The sequence below is a fragment of the Streptopelia decaocto genome, assembly GCF_964273445.1.
Source record: "Streptopelia decaocto genome assembly, chromosome: 1".
Classification (NCBI taxonomy): Eukaryota; Metazoa; Chordata; class Aves; order Columbiformes; family Columbidae; genus Streptopelia; species Streptopelia decaocto.
In genome coordinates, this window is record NC_138663.1 from 2,578,555 (window position 1) to 2,600,822 (window position 22,268).

Here is a 22,268-nt window from a genome sequence, read left to right on the forward strand (position 1 = left end):
TGAAGACTTTCCCTGTTTAATACTTTTGGCAGTGTAACTAATTTGAATCTCCCTGGCAATTGCGGGACACAAATGGGATGCTGTATTTGGAAAAGTCAATTAGCTGCCTGTTTTTTGTGTCAGGATTGCTCATGAACAACCAGCAGCATAGTCCTTGTCAATGTTTGCTACTTCACTGGTCACACTGGTGAGGAAGGAAAGTCCTCCCCCACTCTTGGGTTGTTGAGTAGACCACAAGGATCTGGGAGGTGTTTTCCTACCTCTTAGAAAGGGCAAGTGGGAGTCAGGGCTGCTGGCATTTCCTTCTAGATCCTATCACCCACTGTCTTCCATGGTGAGCATATCACAGAATCCCAGAATGTCAGGGGTTGGAAGGGCCCTGGAAAGCTCATCCAGTGCAATCCCCCCATGGAGCAGGAACACCCAGATGAGGTTACACAGGAAGGTGTCCAGGCGGGTTGGAATGTCTGCACAGAAGGAGACTCCACAACCCCCCTGGGCAGCCTGGGCCAGGCTCTGCCACCCTCACCGGGAACAAGTTTCTTCTCATATTTAAGTGGAACCTCTTGTGTTTCAGTTTGAACCCATTACCCCTTGTCCTATCATTGGTTGTCACCGAGAAGAGCCTGGCTCCATCCTCCTGACACTCACCCTTTAGATATCTGTAAACATGAATGAGGTCACCCCTCAGTGTCCTCTTGTCCAGCTCCAGAGCCCCAGCTCCCTCAGCCTTTCCTCACACGGGAGATGCTCCACTCCCTCCAGCATCTTTGTTGCCCTGCGCTGGACTCTCTCCAGCAGTTCCCTGTCCTGCTGGAACTGAGGGGCCACAACTGGACACAAGATTCCAGGTGTGGTCTCCCCAGGGCAGAGCAGAGGGGCAGGAGAACCTCTCTGACCTACTGACCACCCCCTTCTAACCCACCCCAGGTACCATTGGCTTCCTGGCCACAAGGGCCCAGTGCTGGCTCATGGTCACCCTGCTGTCCCCAGGACCCCCAGGTCCCTTTCCCCTACACTGCTCTCTAATAGGTCATTCCCCGACTTACACTGGAACCTGGGGTTGTTCCTGCCCAGATGTAAGACTTAGTTTAAATTTCCTTAAAGGTGTGTTTTGATCAATAAACAGAAACAGAAGTGGCACCACACTGCGTATATATGGTTTGAAAAGGAAAACGGTGAAAAGGGCATTGAGATAGGAGCTAACGTTGACCTATCTTGAAGCAGAGCACCACCACGGAGCAACTTTAACTCCTTTCGCCTACCACCAAGAAAACAACCTCTGCTCAGTAAGTACACGGGATTTGTGAAAATGAATTTGTCACATGCACTTACATAGAAATTCTCCTTCTCTTTAAATTTCATGTCCAATCTGCCGCAGACAAAAGAATGAGTTTTGTTTCCAGCCACAGAAGACCTTGGCGTCAAAATTTCACTTTGGCTTTCTGCTGTTGTTGGGAACTTGGTGTTTTTCCACTTGTGAAAAAAGACCTCTCTTTTCACCCCGGTAAAAACCGAGGGGAAAAATAAAGCTCCACCAGAATCTCTGACATTCGTAATGGAAAAACTGAATTTGATGATATCTGGCCATTTCTCTGCCAAGGCAAGACAACTGTTCCATTGAATATATTACCCAGTGCTTTGTCCTCTCTGGATTTAAATGACTAAAGTAATAGTCTCCTTCCCTTGGGAGTCTATTTCACAGTTGAACAAATTTAACTCTCGGACCAAAAAAAAAAACCCTGATACTGTGCTCGTGTTTTATTTTACTCAATTTCATCCCATTATGCCGCGTTATTTCCCCTTCCAGCTGCCTCAGCTCTCACCACTTCCACTATTTACTCTCTTCAATTATTTACAGCCTTATCACAGCCCCTCAGATGCAAGTCATCTTTGGGAGGCTTCTGCTGGAGTTACACAGAGGACAGAGCTACCTCTCTGTTTTATGATCCTTATTATCTGCCGTCTTCAACAATCCGGTTCTTTTTGGAGTAAATGTTGGGGAAGGACAGAGGGGAGGCTGTTCAGCTGCTATAGAAATTGCAAACTGAGCTTGGTGTCCATGTTCTTCCAAGAGCCTTACCCATGCAATTCCTGCTTTTCTCACCCTTTGGCAATGTGGTACTCATGGGTCTATGAATCACCGGAGCCCAAAATCAAATTCTCCGTTGAAATCAATAGGGAGCTTCAAATTAATCGATGCAGGGACACCACCACCACTCCATAGGTCCCTTGGAATTATGTCCCCATTATGTCCCATGGGGGGTGGTCAGTAGGTCAGAGAGGTTCTCCTGCCCCTCTGCTCTGCCCTGGTGGGACCACATCTGGAATATTGTGTCCAGTTGTGGCCCCTCAGTTCCAGCAGGACAGGGAACTGCTGGAGAGAGTCCAGTGCAGGGCAACAAAGATGCTGAAGGGAGTGGAGCATCTCCCGTGTGAGGAAAGGCTGAGGGAGCTGGGGCTCTGGAGCTGGACAAGAGGACACTGAGGGGGGACTCATTCATGGGGATCAATATGGAAAGGGTGAGTGTCAGGAGGATGGAGCCAGGCTCTTCTGGGTGACAACCAATGATAGGACAAGGGGTAATGGGTTCAAACTGGAACACAAAAGGTTCCACTTAAATATGAGAAGAAACTTCTTCTCAGTGAGGGTGCCAGAGCCTGGCCCAGGCTGCCCAGGGGGGTTGTGGAGTCTCCTTCTCTGCAGACATTCCAACCCGCCTGGACACCTTCCTGTGTAACCTCATCTGGGTGTTCCTGCTCCATGGGGGGATTGCACTGGATGAGCTTTCCAGGGCCCTTCCAACCCCGGACATTCTGGGATTCTGTGATTGCAACACCTCCTAATTTTTATTGACAGGTTGGTTTTACTCCAACCACCCCCTCATTAAGGAAGATGTTAAATAGGGTGGTACATCCCCCAATCTCCGTTAGACGCCCCATCAATTACAGACTCCTTTTTCTTTCTGGCATCTCAGCCAGTTTTCAACCTCCGTAACTTCTATCAATGTCAATTTAATTCGGGTCCTCAAGTAAATTATCACAAGACGGGATGACATGTTTGAGTACAGCTCAAAACGCTTCCTTTCAAACGCCCCCCCTCCTTCTCCCCAACTCCTATGCAATTATTCCTGCTGCTCTAATAGGGTTACTTGCTACCACCAGTGCCATAAGCAACTAATTAATTCACAGCTCAACAGGCCAAGGAAAACGCCATCTGTTTGTACCCAGGAGCGGGTCGGGAACGAGGGTAACACTTACACAGGTGATGGCAGGAGGGTTCACCCCACCACAGCTCATTGGGTTCTATCCAGAAAGCATCTGCTGGTGGGAACGGGCCCAGGTTTGCACCAGTGGGGCCAGAGCAATGGGGAACATCCCCGGACACAGCTGGGGAGCCATGGCTTTTCATTAGGAAAACATCTGGGGGCTAATTGGCCTCCGTTGCCTTGTGCCAAATGTGTTGTTGAATTTTTGGCCAGGGTGACGTTTCCACGCTGAGCACTGATCTCACTGCTAAGAGTTTAAAAGCAGCATGTGCCAGGTACCTAAAGGCCTGAGAGAGACCGATCCCTGCCCCAAAAGAATCAAAAAGACAGCTTAAAACCAAAAAAATTAATTCAAGAAGAGAAAGACACCAATAGGAAGTAGCAACCTGAGTGGCAAGAGTGAGTAATCCTATGTGACCGCAGACTTCACACCCTGGATAAATTAATCTGCTCCTTATTTCCTTATCAATAAAAGGGGCTTAATTTTAGTTTGCCTGGTTGGAATGCAGGAACTGTGATTCTTTTTTCCATCATTTGGAGAGATTCAGGCCCCGTTTTACCCCATGTAATTTTATAGATTCAGCTGAGATGGTTCATCCAGGAGGCTGGTTGGTCACCACAAGTTGCCTTCACAGCAGATGGAGAGAGCTGAGGCACATTTAATTAAGGTGAATCACTCTTTGGCGATGTCCATCTCTTTTTTACAGGCTAAAAACAGTCATTTAGGTGACTGGTGACTCAGACTTTTTGAGTAGGTTGAAAAACGTGCAAGAGGATGGCTGTCCAAGGGAGAGAAGACGAAGATTGATAAGAAGGAGGTGGACGCACAGGACAGACCTTAAACCTGGTCAGCAAAATAAGAATGTGCAATTTCAACATGAACATAACTAAACACGAAGCCAGTTGCTGTAGAAAGACATGGAAAGAGATTAGTTTAGCGCTCAAGACGGCAAAACTCAGCCGAGAAGGGTGTTGGCAAGAGAGTAAAAGGAAATACCCATGTTAAGGGCAGCTACTCCGAACTGGTCAGGTTTTTCCCTGTCCCTGTGATTCCTTCTATGGCCTTTCAGTATTTCCCAAAGCCTCGTAAAAATGGTTTAACTGTATAGACTTAACCCATGAGCAGAGCGGCCTTCATAGAAATCTGCTGAGTAAGCAGTTGGACGTGGGCTGGAGAAGACTTAAGAAAAGTGCCACAAACACAGCACAAGGTTTTGTGGCTCCGTCTCCCATTTGTGCTTCATTTTAATCTCCAACCCCTCATAAAGTTGTCAGAAAACATAACTCACGTTGGCAAACAGTTTGTGTCAAACTGAAATTGCACTTCTTACAAACAGCTAATTTGCAGAAGACACCTCACCTAGATCAGATTAAATATGCTTCTGAAATTTGTCATCAATTAAACCAAGAAAATCTGTGCTTGCTAGTTATAGAAATGCCCAATCCATTCATAACCAGCTCTGTTAGGGCTGGTGTGTTTTGGTGTGGGTTTTTTTTTTGCATTCACTAGAAAAATCAGCGCCAAATGGAAATCGAACACGAAAAGTCTCGGCTGTGCATTTCTTAGCACTGACGTCCTGACAGAGCTGCCTGTTCTGCAAAGGACGCCGAATTAAACAGCCACGCTTTGCGGAGCCTGGATTTGAATACATTTCATCCACGTTTGCTCATATTCCCCTTCAAGGAACACACAGGGAATGAACGAATGCCACGTGCAGATCTTACATAAACCATCTCTCCGGCTTCCCAAATTCTCACTGTCTTGACATCTCCAGAACAAACACGCGCTCCCTTGTCCCAGTAGCTTCGCCCCATCGTATCCATTCGCAGCTCTAAGGGGTTTGTTCTGACATGAAGCAGCTAGAAATGATCCTTCCTCCACTAACTTCACCAACAGGAGGATTGATCCGTCTCAAACATCCGAGGAAAACCCCGCGCGGAGCCGTACGGACGCGAGATCCCTGCAGAGGGCACAACGTCCCCGCGGATCCAGCCGGGAAAGCATCGTTTGAAATGTATCTAGATTTCTATTTCTGTCAGTCATTTGCGAGCAGCAAAACGAGAACATTTCCTGTTTTCCCTCCTGCTGCAATCAGGATATTGCCAAATTAGGGCTGTCCTAATTACTCCTCAGCAGGTGCCAAATCCAGGAATGGTATCAGCAAAGGAAGAAGGAAGGAAGGACCTTTAAGTTCAAGCCAAAGAAATTACATCTATTGTTTGGCTCAAGTCGGGGAGGTTTCATATAAAATATGAGCATTTTGGACAACGGCACAGGCACAGTTACCAATTTACACGGGCGCTCAGGCGAAGTTTAGCCCACATATGTGCTCACTGCTATTGTTGGCATTATTAATAATAATAATGAGCCCATCCGCAGCCGCTTGCCAGATGAAGCTTCTCCTGAATGAAACCAGGCAATAGGAAATAATTTCTTAATGTTCTTGGTCAGAAAACACAAGGGGCTTTTTTCAGCCTCCCCTGCTATCGCCAGCCTCAATTAGCCATTAAAGGAGATTATGTATAGCAGCTATTATAGCTCATATTGCCGCAGCATCTTTAGTGGCTTTCAGTGCGAGTATTTATCCCCGTGGCGTGGGACACGGTCCTGGCCCCCTCTCCAGAAAAAAGCCATTTACAGTTGGAGAATTGGGATGTACACAGAATAAGTTATTTATCCATGTTTACGCTGGAAATCCATGATAAATCAAGTAGCCAAAGGACTCAAACCCTACAACCCAGTGTGTTAAGCCAGGGTGATCACGCTGCATTCAGTTTCCACACCATGGTTGGGAAAGCAGATCTCAGATCACCCAAACCCACTGATAAACGAAGCCCAGGACAGAGCATTCAATGACTCCTTGAAAGAATAAGTCCATGGAAAGTTTCACAAAACCCAGTGTGTGCGTATCTATGTGTTGCGGTTACTAATTCCTAAGTTGTCACGAGATCTGAATACCCAAATCTCAATATAATTAATTAAAATATAGCCGAATCTCTTGGGAACACTTAAATGGAAGGATCTCGACAAGAAAGCAATAGCTATACACAGCTTTTTGTGTTAACCATGATGCCTTACACTCTCCATCTCCAACCTAAGGTCACCTTTTGGCTGATTAAGAGACAAGCCGTGTGGTTTCTAAACTCTACTACCACGTTTAAAGAGCCTAAACCACAGTGCGATGTGCACAAACTCACTGGGAAACCAAGACTCTTTATATACCATTGATCACTGTTCCAGATTTTTCCCCACCTTGACCATCCCAGCAGAGACGATTTCTAGAAGTAACTCCTTCCTACTCATGACAAAATAGCAAAAAGCCCAAAAGTATCTCCAGAATACATTGGTTTCCAAGCCTGCCGGTACCTGTAGGCAAGGGTGCAGGTGTCCTTGTACTCCTGGAGTTTCACACACACCATGTTGAGGAACTGATCCGAATAGGCGCTCAAGTCGTGCATCAGGTTCATCAGGTCTTGAACGGTCTTCTCCACAATCACCGTGCTCTGGAAACGAAAAGAAAGCGCAAGTATGAATAGCGTGAATCTTAATTTCAGCCTTCTCATGTTTTGCTAATTAGCGTCACAGATGCAACCGTGCAGCTGATGCTTCCCGACGCCGAGCAGATGCTGGAGCAGCCTGTGCCACCGAGTGACGTAAAACAGAACCAAGGAGGAAAAAGTAGAAACCAAGAGATGGAAGAGAGCAGCTCAAGGCTTTGAGTGTCACGTCTGAAAGAGTATGGATTTTTTTCCACAGGCTGAGGAGCAGCGGAGTTCACTGGGTCTTTCCTTCAATGGATGACACCTCAAACTGCAGAACTGTGATTTTTAGAGGAACCAGGTACTCGCAGCTTCACTAAGCTCTGCTTGGACTTGCAAACCCCCAGCATTTCAACCTGAGCAATAATTCTGGACTTACAGATCGCAGACTATCCTCAAGACGAAGGATTTTACCCATCGCTCCCATTCGCACAAGCTGCCGGTGTCTGATGTTTAAGTAGCACCTTGAAATGCCTTTGTCACCCCAAGCAGTGTATTTACAACCATAGGAACAAGGCAAGTCTGCAACCCCAAAATCCTGCTCCACACCCTATAGACGAGCAAGCCTGGATGGCCTGCAAAAGGAGGTAACATATATCTGATAAAGTTTGATATTCAAACAGTTCCATATGAATTTTGGGATTTCTGAGGGTCCCCAAGGTGATTTGGTGCAGTTTGTATTTATGACATTGCAATGCTGCTGTATTTAATTTGGTTGCTAAAAACAACATGGAAGGAAAGTTGTCAAAGTCTTTGGTTGATATAAATGTAATTAATATTAGGCTTGGTAGAGTGAAGGGTTATTCTTGAGCTTTGTGCAAAGGCAAAGGAGGAGACCAAAGTGTTTGGACACCCTGGTTTGTTTGAGAAATTATGGACTCAGATTTACATGGGGGGACCCCAGGGACATGGAGAGAGCTGCACCAAGGCTGAATTTACCCCCTTCTCTGGGTTAATCAGGATGTGAAGAGGAGTTAGTGACTCGGTTGTTCGCAGAGCAAAATCTCATCAAACCCCAAATCGCCGTCCCTGCCACATCCCGACAAGCCCAACTTCCGTCCCTCTATTGATTTCCAGATGAAAGTGCGGCAGCATTGCCCTGATCCATAATCCTGCTCCTCCGGAGCGACCCCGTGAGTGACAGGAATTGATTCTGCTCCGCTACCTGTCCCTGATTGGGTAAAAAAAAGCATCTGCAAACCTCATCCTCATTCAGAGCACAGGGCTTGGAAGCATGTGGGGGTTTCAACGAAGCCTTAGTCACCGCCTGAGCTGTTCCTGGTACGTCCTTGGCTCATAACTGCACTTGGAGGAAAAAAAACACCCAACCTTCTCTTTGGTTGCTCTTTTATCATACTAAGCTTGCTCTTAAGCAAATCGCAGGAATTAATAGATCTTTCATATTGTAATTAGCAACAATTTGGGATTATTTTGTCCAAACTAAAATGTAGGCTGGCAGAGCTGCCTCTCAGATGCTCCTGTTTATGCTGCTTCTCCTGTTATTACAAGTATCACTGTTTTAATAAATATTCAATCCCACCGTGGGGTTGACGCGCAGGGAGGAGAAAAACCAACCCTACGGGGCTGGCAACGCGGAGTCATCGCGAGCAAATGAAGCAGACGATGGTGCAGAGAGGCTGCAGCAGCCGCCGATGCTGTTTGCACAGCGCTGGGCTCCGAGGTGTGAGCACAGCTCATCGGCTGCGGGACTCAAACAGCGCCCGGGCTCTTTTCTAGCCGGCTTGGCTGACCCCAGCCATGGCAAAACCAGCGTTTTAACAATCCACCCAAATCCTGCTAAAGTGGGAGAGTGACCTAGCACCTCTTACTTGAGACTAAACTCAAGACCAAGCTCAAGACCTCGTGCCAAGAAAAGCCTTGAGGTGCTGGAGCGAGTTGAGAGAAGGGAACGGAGCTGGTGAGGGGCTGGAGCACAAGTGTGATGGGAGCGGCTGAGGGACCTGGGGGGTTCAGCTGGAGAACAGGAGCTGAGGGGAGACCTTCTGATCTCTGAACTGCCTGAAAGGAGCTTGGAGCCAGGGGGGTCGGGCTCTGCTCCCCAGGAACAAGCACCAGGAGCAGAGGAAACGGCCTCAAGTTGCACCAGGGGAGGTTGAGGTTGGATGTGGGGAACAACTTCTTCCCCAAAGGGCTGTGGGGCATTGGAACAGGCTGCCCAGGGCAGTGCTGGAGTCACCATCCCTGGAGGGTTGAACAGACAGAGATGAGGTTCTCAGGGACATGGGGCAGGGACAGGGCTGGGTTAATGGTTGGTCTCGATGATCTTGAGGGTCTTTTCCAACCAAAAGGATTCTATGATTCTATCTTTGGACTGATAAATGAAAATTACCGAGTAATTTGAGGAAATTAGATCCACCAGGTTAGAGGTAGGGCATAGTCACACCTTCATTGAATTTGAGCTGGTTAAGGAGCTGCTGGCCTTCAACCTTCAAGCACTGACAACTTGAATCAGTGCAGCAGACGCGCTTCACTTTACTCCTACAAGGCTGAAAAGTGCTGCCGTGGCCGCTGTTTGTCTGCCAGCAGAGGAAAAGGCGACTCTCCAACCTGCTGACGTGAGCCACCAGAACATCTCGATGATCATAAAGGTCTTTTCCAACCAAAATGATTCTATGGTCCGACCAAAATGATTTCTACAAAAACAATTCTGATTGCACAAATGGAAAATAGAGAAGTCGCTGTGCAAATTGAATCCAAATCTCTTTCAGGGGTGTGATCCTGATCCTTAAGGGTGAGGCACTGAAGTTAACACTTAGGGAATATAAAATAAGAAATCAAAAAATCCTTCCTAACTCATGTAACGGGAAGACAAAGGCAATTTTTCCCATCTTTGCATGGACAATCAAACTTTTTGGTTTTCCCTGATACTTCACTGGTGGGATGTGGGTGGGACTTCCAGCCCATCGATGCTCTCAACTGATCTCTCTTGCTCACCAGGGATCTGTCCTTCCAGGCATCCTCGTGTCACCTTCATGAGGTGGGGCCACCAAACAAAGAGGAATCAAACCCGGCCTCGATCCGCCCCATTTCTATTTCTTTACATAACTCAAAATGTGAAAAAACAACTAAAAAAATCCAAAGACTGCATGTTAAAAGAGGTTTCTATGTAGTTTCTCCCACTTACTTTCTGCTCTCTACAACAACATTAAAATCACAGCTAAGCTCCTGCCAATCTCTTGATTTTAGAATAAGGTCTTTTGATTTAAAGGAAACACAAAGCTACTTGCATGATTTAAAAAAATAATAATAAAAGAAAGAAAAAAGGCCATTACCATATGAAAGAAGACAGTCCCGGCTATGTAATGGTTATTTTTCTGTAACATTTCAACCTTTCCCAAAGCAAACCTGACACATCTGCATGTGTCTCTGGGGACGCCATGCATTAGGACGCATTAGGCCATGTTAATAAAGCTGGATTCGTTAGCTGGGCCAGCGCGGGATCTTCTGAAATGAAAGGCAGCGCACGTATTATCAGAGAGCCGCAATCCAGTTGCCTCTAACCCATCTGGATTCATTAACGGCAAATGGAGACGATCAAAGCGTAATTTTACGGCGAGGCGCTTCAGTGAAGCCTTTTAAAGAAACCCACGCTAACAAGGAAACGCGTCCGCCGAACAATATTCATCCCCTCGCACCCGAAAACGCCGCGTGGGGCTGAATCCCAACACCGCGCCGAGGGGATCGTTCATTACTCCTACAGCACGTCGGGGGGAAGGTTTTAAAAGGGTCTCAAGGCTACTAAAAATAGATGAAATTCCTTCTTACGACCTCTTGTCCATTAGCTACTGTCAAGCCAATAGAATAACACAGTGCAGCACAACTCATTATTAACACTGTGGGCTTTGTCTTTAATGTATTTTGCAAACATTTGTCATTGCTCCTTGATATAGTCCTTAATTCTTAGTTGTGCTGAAGCTTTGGGTAACTTAAAGCAGCTCCAGGGTGGGAATAATTCACTCTCTACCAGTGATGGAGAACAAGCAGACCCAGAAGAACTATTTGAATAATACCTTTGGGATTATTGTCTTGTGCAACCCCACCTGAAGTTTTAAAATGCCTGAATTCCTCTACAGCAAGAGGGCGCTGGATGTAAAATGGTGTAGCTGGAGGTATGTTTGTTTTCAAGGATCCCTTAAAATGCAATTTCAATACAATAAAACTGTTTCCCCGATGCACAGAAGCTCAAAACTATAACTATAACTACCTGAAGGGCAGTTCTAGCCAGGTGGGGATTGGGCTCTTCTCCCAGGCATCAGCAATAGGACAAGGGGCCATGAGCTTCAACTCTGCCAGGGGAAATTGAGGCTGGACATTAGAAAGCAATTCTGTGCAGAGAGAGTGGTCAGGATTGGAATGGCTGCCCAGGGAGGTGCTGGACTCACCGGCCCTGGACGTTTTTAAACTGAGATTGGACATGGCACTTAGTGTCATGATCTAGTCAATGGACTGGAGTTGGACCAAGGGTTGGACTGGATGATCTCTGAGGTCTTTTCCAACCCAGTCGATTCTGTGATTCTGTGAAAACAACAGCTGAAGCCCACACAAACCTCCAGGTTTTCAACCTGTCGTTTTGTTTTCTGCAACTCCTTGCCAAGTAACACTTAGATTAGGGGAACAATTTCCACTCTGAATAGTTTTTATTATTGTTTGCAGAAATCACAGCTTCTCTCATGCCCGTTCCCTTGGTTCATTTTTCTAGGGGTAAGAAGGCAAAGACGGGGATGTACCTGTGCAGGGTCGTCTTCACCGTGTGATGGGCTCTTGAAAACACAGCAGATGGAAGAAGAGACCTTGGCACTGGAAAGGTTGTCGATTATTAGTATATTATTGCCCATTACTTAAAAATCTCCTTGAGATGCCTTGGCAGAGGAAGGCACCAGATGAGCGCAGGACGTGGCTGCCTTAAAGGGAAGAATAAATAAAGCCTAATCTAATTTTTAAGCTGGAGCATAGCTGACACCTTACGATTTAAAAAGTGCTATAGGGAGCGCAACTGTAATTAAAGGCAGGAGAGGTGAGACAGAAGGTTTTCAAACCTCTTCAAGCTCAGTGCTGACCCACAGCTCCGGGTTTGGGACCGTTTACAAAGTTGGTTACGTCTCACACCGACACTTTGATTTGCAACATTTCTTCATTCATTTTCTTGTTTTATTTTTGTATTAGTTTCTCAGCCACCCCTGAAAACGATAAATTCACAGCATCTGCCTTTCCAAAGCATCATTCATCCTCCTTTCCATGCACTGGAAAGGTGTGTTCAGCAGATGGCTCCACACACTGGGGCATTAGTCTTTGGGGAAGAGCCACAAATATTTAATCACAGTATCATAAGATAATTTGGGTTGGAAGGGACATTCAAAGCTCCCCCAGTTCCCCCCCTGCCATGAGCAGGGACATCTTCACCAGCTCAGGTTGCTCAGAGCCCCGTCCAGCCTGGCCTGGGATGTCTCCAGGGATGGTTCAGCCACCACCTCTCTGGGAACCTGGGCCAGGCTCTCACCACCCTCAGGGCCAACAATTTCTTCCTCATGTCCGGCCTGAATTTCCCGCCTTACTTTAAACCGTCACCCCTTGTCCTATCACAACAGGCCCTGCTCAAAAGTCTGTCCCCATCTTTCTTATCAGCCCCTTTTAAGTCCGGAAAGGCCGCACTAAGGTCTCCCTGGAGCTTCTGTTCTCCAGCTGAACACCCCAGCTCTCTCAGCCTGTCCCCCAGCAGAGCTGTTCCAGCCCTGGATCATTGCTGCGGCTCCTCTGGCCCCTCTCCAGCAGCTCCATGTCAGAGGAAAAATCCTTCGCCTGCCCCAGCAGGAACACACCCTCGTACAGATTTGTTCTGCTCGATGCAGCCTCACCTGTCTCAGGTGCCATGTGCCGTGTCACCATCCATTATGGTGACAAACTTCCCCACAGATTGCTCTAGTTCTTCCCATGGAGATGGGGTGCAGAGTTGAGGGCTGCACTTGGAAAGGGGATGGCTGTGGTTTAGGAGATCGTGGCGTGTCTCCTTTCCTGCCGGGAAGGTTGGTGTTGCTATCTTGTTGTACCTGTGGGTGTCAGGCTGATTCCTCACTCTGCGATGAGTTGCAGAAATGAACTTGCAGAGGTTGGGATGAAGACAACGAGCTGATGGGTACGTGGTGAAAGCAGGATCTGGATCCGTCTGAATGTCAGCATAGCATGGGGTGATCTCCCAGCATCTCATCATTGGGCTCAAGCATCTCGCAAAGCCATAACCCAGGGTTCTGGAGGGATGTTCTGGCTCAGGAACCCCAACATGGTCCCTGGTGCCATCCCTGGACCAGGAAAAGCCACACGCTGGGCAAGTCCCCCTCTTTAAGCAAGATCCCAAAGAAAGGACATCCACCAAAGATCCATTTCACCTTCTTTTCTCATATCAAAACTTCACTCTTCCTCGTTCCCCTCTGGGTCCACTTTCCATATTGTAGCGTTGGCCACTTCCATCCCTCCTCTCCAAATCTCCAAATCTCTGTCGGGTACCGCACCAGCGTAATGCCACAGGACACAATGAGATATGACGGGACTGTGGAGAGAGGACTGAGTTTGATGTGCTCTCGGATACTGGCCTGGCATACAGAACTTCGCCCAAAAATGTGCAGTTCCCCAAATACCATATAGGATCCTGGGCCCAGGATTCAGGATCTGGGCTTATTTTACTATTATTTTATCCAGTACCTGAAGGACAGCTACAAAGAAAACAGAAGTTCTCTCATCACAAGGAGCCAGATGGAGAAGACAAAGGGCAATGGGTACAAGTTGCACTGGGAGAGTTTTCATCCTGACATAAACCATATTGACATAAGACATTTTTTACAATGAAAATAATAATTTGCTGGAACAACTTCCCCAGGGACATGGTAGAGTCCCCATCACTGAAGGTTATCAAGATGTAGCTGGAGAAGGTGCTGGATAATTTCATCTTGGCTCCTCTTCCCACGAGAGGTTGGACCAGATGATCCTTCCAGGTCCCTTCCAGCTTGGGCTGTTCTATTCTACGATTCATTAATATTACGATTAATTTTATTAGGACATTTAGAGACTAACAGGCTTTCAGCAGCTGCGGGAGCTTCGCCAAAATCCCACCCAAGCCAATGAGCTCTAAAATAGGAAACCCACTGTGTTGGAGCTGCCTCCCCGTCCCACGTCCCCACCTGCCACCCCCGTGCGCCCTGACCCGCGATGCTCCGCAAAGTTGGGCTGCCAGGCACAATTTGGTTCTTCTGTTGTCAATTAATAACGGTTCGTTAATCGGCGGGCGGGTGAAACGGAGCTCCGCAGCGACCTCCCAGCACGTGCTTCGCTTTATCAGTTGAGCTGTTTAAATACCCGGCCAGGCTCTTGCGAGCTGATAAATAAAGTGCTGTCAGCGCCCTGAAGGGCAACGGAAGGTGTGAGATAAAAACCACAAATGCGTTTACTTCCTTTGCCCAAATTCCAGCAGTTTAACGAATATCTCGGGAGGGTACTAAAACATCTATTCTCTCATCTCATTAGATGATACTACATGTTGGTAGAGAGGGAAATTATTCAAAAGTGAAAACCACAAGATGGGGACACAATTTCATCTGAATATTGGGATAAACTGGCTGTTTAAACCTCCTAGATCTCTAAAAAATAGGCAACATAAGCCCCGTGGGCAGGGGAACGGGCACGACCTGGGTGCTGCCCCAGCTCCATCATTGTTGTGGGGAACCAACCTGCACCCCCATTTCACTACATCAGCTCTGCGGTTACCCCCACTAAAATAGAAGAAAAAAACAACCCTGAACCAACTGAAATATATGGTTTTTTTTAAGCTAACAGAGGAAAGACGATAGTTGAAATTGCCTTTTTTACTGATTAGTGGTTATTTCACACTGAGCGATAAGGGGGCTTTTCAATTTGTTCTCTTCTGTGGCACATCCAGGGCTTACAAAGAGCTGAAGTTTTTAGTATGTATCGATTCAAATAGGTGTTTAAATGCAAAAAACCCTCTTTTTACGGTCTCGAAATCTGATAGCCCGCTTTCCTCATACAGTAGTTTTCTTCAGCAAAATTCATTATTCTGGTATCAGTTGTGCAGAGCCCTGCCCGTTGCTATGGTTATACTACATCCTACTACAACTTTGCTTCACAAATACTCCTAACTCTGAGACATTCTTTTTTTTAACTGTAACTCTGCCTGTTTTTCTTTTTATGGGCTTTATTCTGAGAGGTCTCGAGTGTTTTCATCCCCACAGATGCGAACGGAGTCTGGGATATGCTGTATTTCTCTCTCACCTTTAAACATGGGACCGCAGCAGCTAAGTGAGTGTACAAACAAGGTCTTGGGTAGTTCTTATTTACCTGGCGCTGTGTGATCCAGAAAACGTTTGCTCCAGTGAACTAGAATATTGATGAAGAGAACACGCACCATAAAATCTGCTTATTACTATATTACCTTTGATCACACAGAACTGTTTCCACAGAATCACAGAATCCCAGAATGTCAGGGGTTGGAAGGGACCTGGAAAGCTCATCCAGTGCAATCCCCCCCCGGAGCAGGAACACCCAGATGAGGTTACACAGGAAGGTGTCCAGGCGGGTTGGAATGTCTGCAGAGAAGGAAACTCCACAACCTCCCTGGGCAGCCTGGACCAGGCTCTGCCACCCTCACTGGGAACAAGTTTCTTCTCAAATTTAAGTGAAACCTTTTGTGTTCCCGTTTGCACCCATTGCCCCTTGTCCTACCATTGGTTTTCACTGAGAAGAGCCTGGCTCCATCCTCCTGACACTCACCCCTTCCATATTGATCCCCATGAATGAGGTCACCCCTCAGTCTCCTCTTGTCCAGCTCCAGAGCCCCAGCTCCCTCAGCCTTTCCTCACACGGGAGATGCTCCACTCCCTTCAGCATCTTGGTGGCTGCGCTGGACTCTCTCCAGCAGTTCCCTGTCCTGCTGGAACTGAGGGGCCACAACTGGACACAAGATTCCAGGTGTGGTCTCCCCAGGGCAGAGTAGAGGGGCAGGAGAACCTCTCTGACCTACTGACCACCCCCTTCTAACCCACCCCAGGTCCCATTGGCTTCCTGGCCACAAGGGCCCAGTGCTGGCTCATGGTCATCCTGCTGTCCCCAGGACCCCCAGGTCCCTTTCCCCTACGCTGCTCTCTAATAGGTCATTGCCCAACTTACACTGGAACCTGGGGTTGTTCTGCCCAGATTCAAGACTCTACACTTGTCCTTGTTCTATTGCATTAAATTTTTGCCTGCCCAGCTCTCCAGCCTGTCCAGGTCTCTGATGGCAGCAGAGCTTCCAGTGTCACCACTCCTCCCAGCTTGGTGTCATCAGCAAACTTGCTGACAGTCACTCTATTCCCTCATCCAAGTAATTGATAAATATATTGAATAATACCGGCCTCAGCACTGCCCCCTGAGGCACTGCACTGGATACAGGCCTCAACTGGACTCCGCCCCATTGACCATGACTCTCTGGCTTCTTCCCCTCAGCCAGTTCACAGTCCATCTCACTACTCGGTCATCCAGCCCGCACTCCCTCAGTTTAGCTGTGAGGATGCTGTGGGAGACTGTGTTAAATGCCTTATTCGAGTCAAGGTAGACCACGTCCACCGCTCTGCCATCATCCATCCATCTTGTTATGTCCTCATGTTTTCTTCCTCTAAACACTATACTCATTATTTAGGATTTCACAGAGCCCATGATTTGAACACACGAGCTTCTATTCTATACAAAGTTAACATTAACTGCGGCCAACCTGCTGAAGTCCGGTAAGTGCACAATCCATCGCAACTATTTAAAGCACAGAAAAAAGGACACTGCCATGAGTATTATCCAAATACGCTCCGCAATAATTTAGAAAAAGGTAAGTGATACTCATCGGCTCTGCAATTTGAGCAAACGCCTGCAGAGTCTAAAAGCTCATGTGCCTCTTCTGCAATACATGAAGCCAAATCCTAAAGCTGGGGAAGATTAGAGAGGAGGCACAATGACTGCGGTTATGGCTGGATGGCATTTTTCATCATATTCGTTGTCCAAATTTGAGACAGGTTTGTGCTCCGGGCTCCGCTTCACATCAAGGATAACTTTTCTTAGGAAGATTTCCCCCATTTCTACTTAAACTGAGCCCCTTCTTACAGCATGGAAGGTCAGAATCAGCCAGTTTCTACATTCTTTCTCACATCATATAGGACCTCGACTTAACATCTGGGTTGCAATTCAGCTCTTCTTCGCTATTCTTACTGACCCCTGAAGGCTGACGCTCACTCAAGTACAAGACTACAGATCATTTACCCCACCAGAAAATGATTTTGCCACCATCAAGACAGAACGATGTGCCTACATAACTACACGTGAACAGCTTTTCTTCAATGAGAAACGCTCCACTCAACCACTTGCTCTGGATGAATGGGATTTGATGGTTATCGAGACACTTGTCCTGTGCAGAAATCTGCACAGAAAATCAAAAAAAGAGTTTTCTTTTTGACCTCCTGAGTGTCTATAACATTAAAATATTTTTCAGGCTCCTTATTTATTTCATTTAAGCCTTCTAAGCCAGCCACAAGGGGATCCAGCAGACGGGAGCTGAAGCTGGATGGTACCACAGCAGAGATGAGTTACGTGTTTTTAACAGTGAAGGTAATTAAGCACACGAGGTCTCTGCAAGGCTCTAAGTCAAGAATGGCCGCTTTTCAGAAAGATAAGCTACATTCAAACTGGAGTTTTGGACTCAGTGCAGAAATAACTGGGTGAACTTCTATGGCTGATTATACTGGAGGTCAGATGTATTTATTCTGATTTTGAGCTCAAATAAATTCCATGGCAAAAGATGCCCAAGGTATGCTTAAAAACAACTAACCAGCCAAAACCACCTTAGAATCATAGAATCATTTTGGTTGAAAGAGATGCTCAAGGTCATCGAGTCCAATCATAACTCACCCCGGCACTACCCCATGTCCCTGAGAACCTCATCTCCATCTGTCCCACCCTCCAGGGATGGTGACTCCAGCACTGCCCTGGGCAGCCTGTTCCAATGCCCGACAACCGTCTCTGTGAACGATTTTTCCTCATATCCAACCTGAACCTGCCCAACTTGAGGCCATTTCCTCTCATCCTATCACTTGCTACTTGGGAGAAGAGACCAACACCCTCCTTGCTATGCCAGAAGCTCTGACACAGAAATACCTAAAAGCAGAGGAACCTTCATCTCCAGAACTAGCAATTTGAATCTGTCCTCCAAAAAGACACTATTCAAATCTCCTGAATTCCCCAGAAAACGGGAATTCGCAGCATATCAACTCTTAGCCAGTGGCCAGGAGCTTGCCAAAAAAAGGATTTGATTCAGCAGGTCCATCCTGCTGAAGATGGAACATAGAATCATAGAATAGTTTGGGTTAAAGGGACCTTCCAAGCTCACCCAGTTCCCCCCCTGCCATGAGCAGGGACATCTTCAGCAGCTCAGGTTGCTCAGAGCCCCGTCCAGCCTGGCCTGGGATGTCTCCAGGGATGGTTCATCTACCACCTCTCTGGCCAACCTGGGCCAGGCTCTCACCACCCTCAGCAGAAGCCACTGAGCATCCCCTGCCAAGGTGGTTCTTGCCTCCGAAAACACGCTGAGGTTATTTCACAGCCGTGGGACTCAAGTATCCACTTGAGATGCCTTTCAACAGTCTTCAAACAAACATATGTGCATCCCGAATTCCAAGCAGGCCGCTCACTCAGCATTGTTACGAGCTTAAAAAATAGGACGTGCACAAGTTAACATCTGGATAAGGACTTTCCTCCACCTATTTCCATTGCGGATCTACATGTGCGGCGCAGGAGATGAGCTGGAAAGGAAAAATTAGGGTGCACATGAGGGAAAGTTTGTGACAGTCCAATCTCGCAGCCTTTCGATGACTCTCCCATCAGAGGAGCTGGCACTTGAGACATTTAAATCTTCACAGAATGATACAGTAGTAAATGCGTAATAAGAAATACCGCTGCCTTGGCAGGGAGATGGACTGGAGAACTTAATAGGTCTTTTGTATCTCTCACTTCTCTGATCCTGCTGAGTTCTGTAGCTATTATTAAAGGCATTTTTTAAGGTATTTTAATTTACTCCTCTAAATGGATTTCCATTCATTCACTCCCACCAAGTGAATGTTGTCAGGGACATTAGCAGCATGATAAAATAGCTGCAGCTTCATGCTGGTTTTAATGTGTTACATACACAAGAAAAGTCATTAGCTCTTACCCTTTAATATACCCTCTTTACTGCTGCATAACTGTTTATCACTCACAAGTGCCAGGCACCGGCCACACTCTTCCTTTATTAATCAATACACATTTGTGCAAGGCTGCAATGAAAAGGAATAATATCCAGTTATTTCGAGCACAGTTTGTACTGCGGGAACTGAAAAGCTCGTCCCTGACATTTTCAGCCCCCCCTGAATATTCCCAGAAGTGGCTCTTCTTCGGATTTTTACACAACTCACCCAATTATAGGTAAACTCGCGCCACGGTGACGATTTATTTCCCCTGTGCTGAGTGGCAGGTTTCTTTCTCCTTTGTAATATCTGCTCCAGAACACCATTAGCAGCTGCAACACCATACAAATGGGACGTGGACAATGAAATTAATGATGCTCAGAAGCAGCCCATCAATTTTGGAAGCAGAATGAACCTAGTTTTTAATAAATGTTTTCATATGGCTAGCCCAAGTTGAAGAATAAGACCCATCTGTATGATTTTTATGAATACTCTATGTGCTGCAAGGTCTATTTTCTTCAGTCTTGGAGGCCCATCAGTTAAAATATACTTACTTATTATAAATATCTTGCTAGAGAGAGGGCAAACGTGTTCCATATGGAAGAGAGATGCTCCTGGAAAGACACAGCGACCACAACAAGGGCAGCTGGTTGATGCAGAAACAAAAGCAATTGGAAAAAATAGGTGGAGAATGGCTGAACGCCCAAAAGAAGATGATGTTGTACCCCCGGATTTATTCCGTGCATGTGGACACCAATGCAAGGGCTGTAAATAGGATCTAAATTCAACGAGAATTAATGAAAATGCAACAGATCACTAGAAAGAAAATGGCCAAATAAATACAGGAGCGACATGTAATGGCTTAATTCTCCTAGACTGAGCTCTAAGAGCAAACCCAGCATGAGCTTCTGGGATCAGAAAGAGGCCATTTCACTGGAATTACAAGGCAAATTGTCCGATTTTGGAACAAGTGTCCCAAAACCTCACTTTCAGGGCTCAATGACAACATAGAGTGACAAGGCCAATGTCACCAGTGGCTTTCTAGAAGGTAACACCCAATATAACACCCAATATAACACCCTGAATGACACAGGTCACTCAAACCTCCCATTTCTGTCTCACTCTTCATTAACTCAACTGTAATTAATGTGATTAAAAACAATTTTCCAAAGCAATCCCTGGGAAACATGACGAGAGTGCAAAGGTCCTACATGAGGGTCCAGCCAGCTCCACGCAATTGATTCAATGCCTATTGAAACATCCAAAAGTACATTAAACTTGGCAGTTAATTTAACGTATTGCTTTCTGTGGATGTTATTTTTGCTAAAACCCTTAGTATGTTGGTTTTGTTGAGAACTTGTTGCCAAACGCAATGTAATTTTGTGCGCGGAGGGCTGGACGTGAATGTTGACAGCAATGATTGATGGACCACATCAACAACCACCAGCTCCCAGAGAGCTGCCCTTAAGTTGGAGCTATTAGATTCTGCAAAGCTGATTTTCATCTTAATTTTAAAGGAAAAAAAATAATATATATATATATGTGTGTATATGCACACACATATAAGGGGAATTTACATCTCAATGCACACAAGAGGCCAGAGATGGCCAGAGGACGATTTGGTTTCACAGCAACTTCTGATGTTTCTAATTTAGGTTGCGCCCAATAGAATGGGCAAAATCAAGACTTCTTCCACATTTCTATTAGAACAGACCTTTGCTGAAATGCTATTTATAGAGGAAACTGATCTCTGCCTGTCTCAACGGTTAGGAAACCAATAGAAAGGAGATAAATATTCCTCCTAGACCATTTGGTCAGCAGAAGGACTTGAACTTGGATGCCTTCTTGCCAATGCCCTGACTCTCCAGGACAAGAGAGACACTGGACTCCTCAGCCCTAATTTCCTTCGCTTCCAAAGGATTTTGAACAAATATATTGCTGGTATGGAGAAATCACGATACAAGTCAGCAAGAAAACGCCTTCCAACCACCTCCAGACACAACCTTAGTAGTGCTGAGGTCTTCTCGGAACAGTTTCCCCGGCTCCTCCTCCCAAGTACGATGTAAAGGTAAAAATTAACACACATACACGACTACACGCACAAATAGATCCTAATATCCTTAGTCTAGTGAAATTTTCATTTTATGAAACCCATGGTATTATGTAGAGCTTCCTAAGTTGGAAACTACAACAAGATAAACTGTCTCTTCTCCTGCCGAAGGAAGCAGAGGAATCAAAAGTTCTATAGTTTCAGTTATTCTGTTTGTTCACTTTTCTGCATTTACTCTTGTGGCATGAGCAGGGTTCAAGGTGACCAATTTAAGGGCAACTCAGGGTGTCCTTGCACAGTATTGGGGTCCAGCACCAGCCCAACGGGGAATCCGTAGAGTTAAGTGCTCTGTCCAAAAAGCAAAGAGAGGAGAAAACTCATACATTGCACATGACGGTATCACTTCTGATTTATTCCATAAATTAAGCCTTGTGTTCTACACATCAAAGACGAAGGAGATCACAGTTCTGTCCCTGGATGTCCGCAAAGGATTATTTGAAATTCCTCATGCATGGAGATGGTGAGCAGCTCGCTCCAAGTATCCGACAGCTTGTATTAACGTTGCATTAATCAAAACCCAGTGACCACTTAAAACCCCTGGAGATTCAGGTCTGCCAAACTCTTCTGCTCAGAAGACGGGAGAACAGACACCACCAGCCTTTGATTCTTGCAAAGAGAAGCAGCAATTACCATGAGATTCGTGGGCTGGGTGCAAGATCTAACCAGTATCAAACCACTATTTTCTCCTGCTTGAATAAAGCTACTTTGCCTCTTCTTGACTCAGCCCCCACCTGATGATGGGTCCAACCGTGGGACCATTTCTGAAGTAGGATGCTCCCAAGTGTGAGCCATGGTGGGAGGATGGGAAGCAAGAAAGCTGTGTACATGTACCACACTTTCTGGGAAGCAGCGATGAATTTGGAAAATGCCATTAGCCTGCAGGGTATTTTCCCTTTCAGACTGACCATCTCCAGTAGGAAAGGTCGGCCACACCAGTTTAAAACAGCGCGGGAATGGGATCACTTGGACATATATGGAGAACCTCATAGATGGGGCACAGCAAAGCAACTTATCTCATTCACATAGAGAGGGATGGAAAAAGAAAAGCTCTCACAGAGCTTTCAACATGAACCAAGGTCTGGATGG

The 22,268-nt window shown here is 46.4% G+C and overlaps 1 protein-coding gene across 1 annotated transcript in view; it reads right to left on the minus strand.

The window, feature by feature from the left end:
* The window catches only part of EXOC4 (exocyst complex component 4), a 422,037-nt gene that overhangs the window by 73,276 nt on the left and 326,493 nt on the right, over positions 1-22,268 (minus strand). Inside the window, exon 12 of the mRNA XM_082075021.1 lies at positions 6,637-6,773. Within this exon, the coding sequence (XP_081931147.1) occupies positions 6,637-6,773 (137 nt within the window). The remainder of the gene's footprint in view (positions 1-6,636; positions 6,774-22,268) is intronic.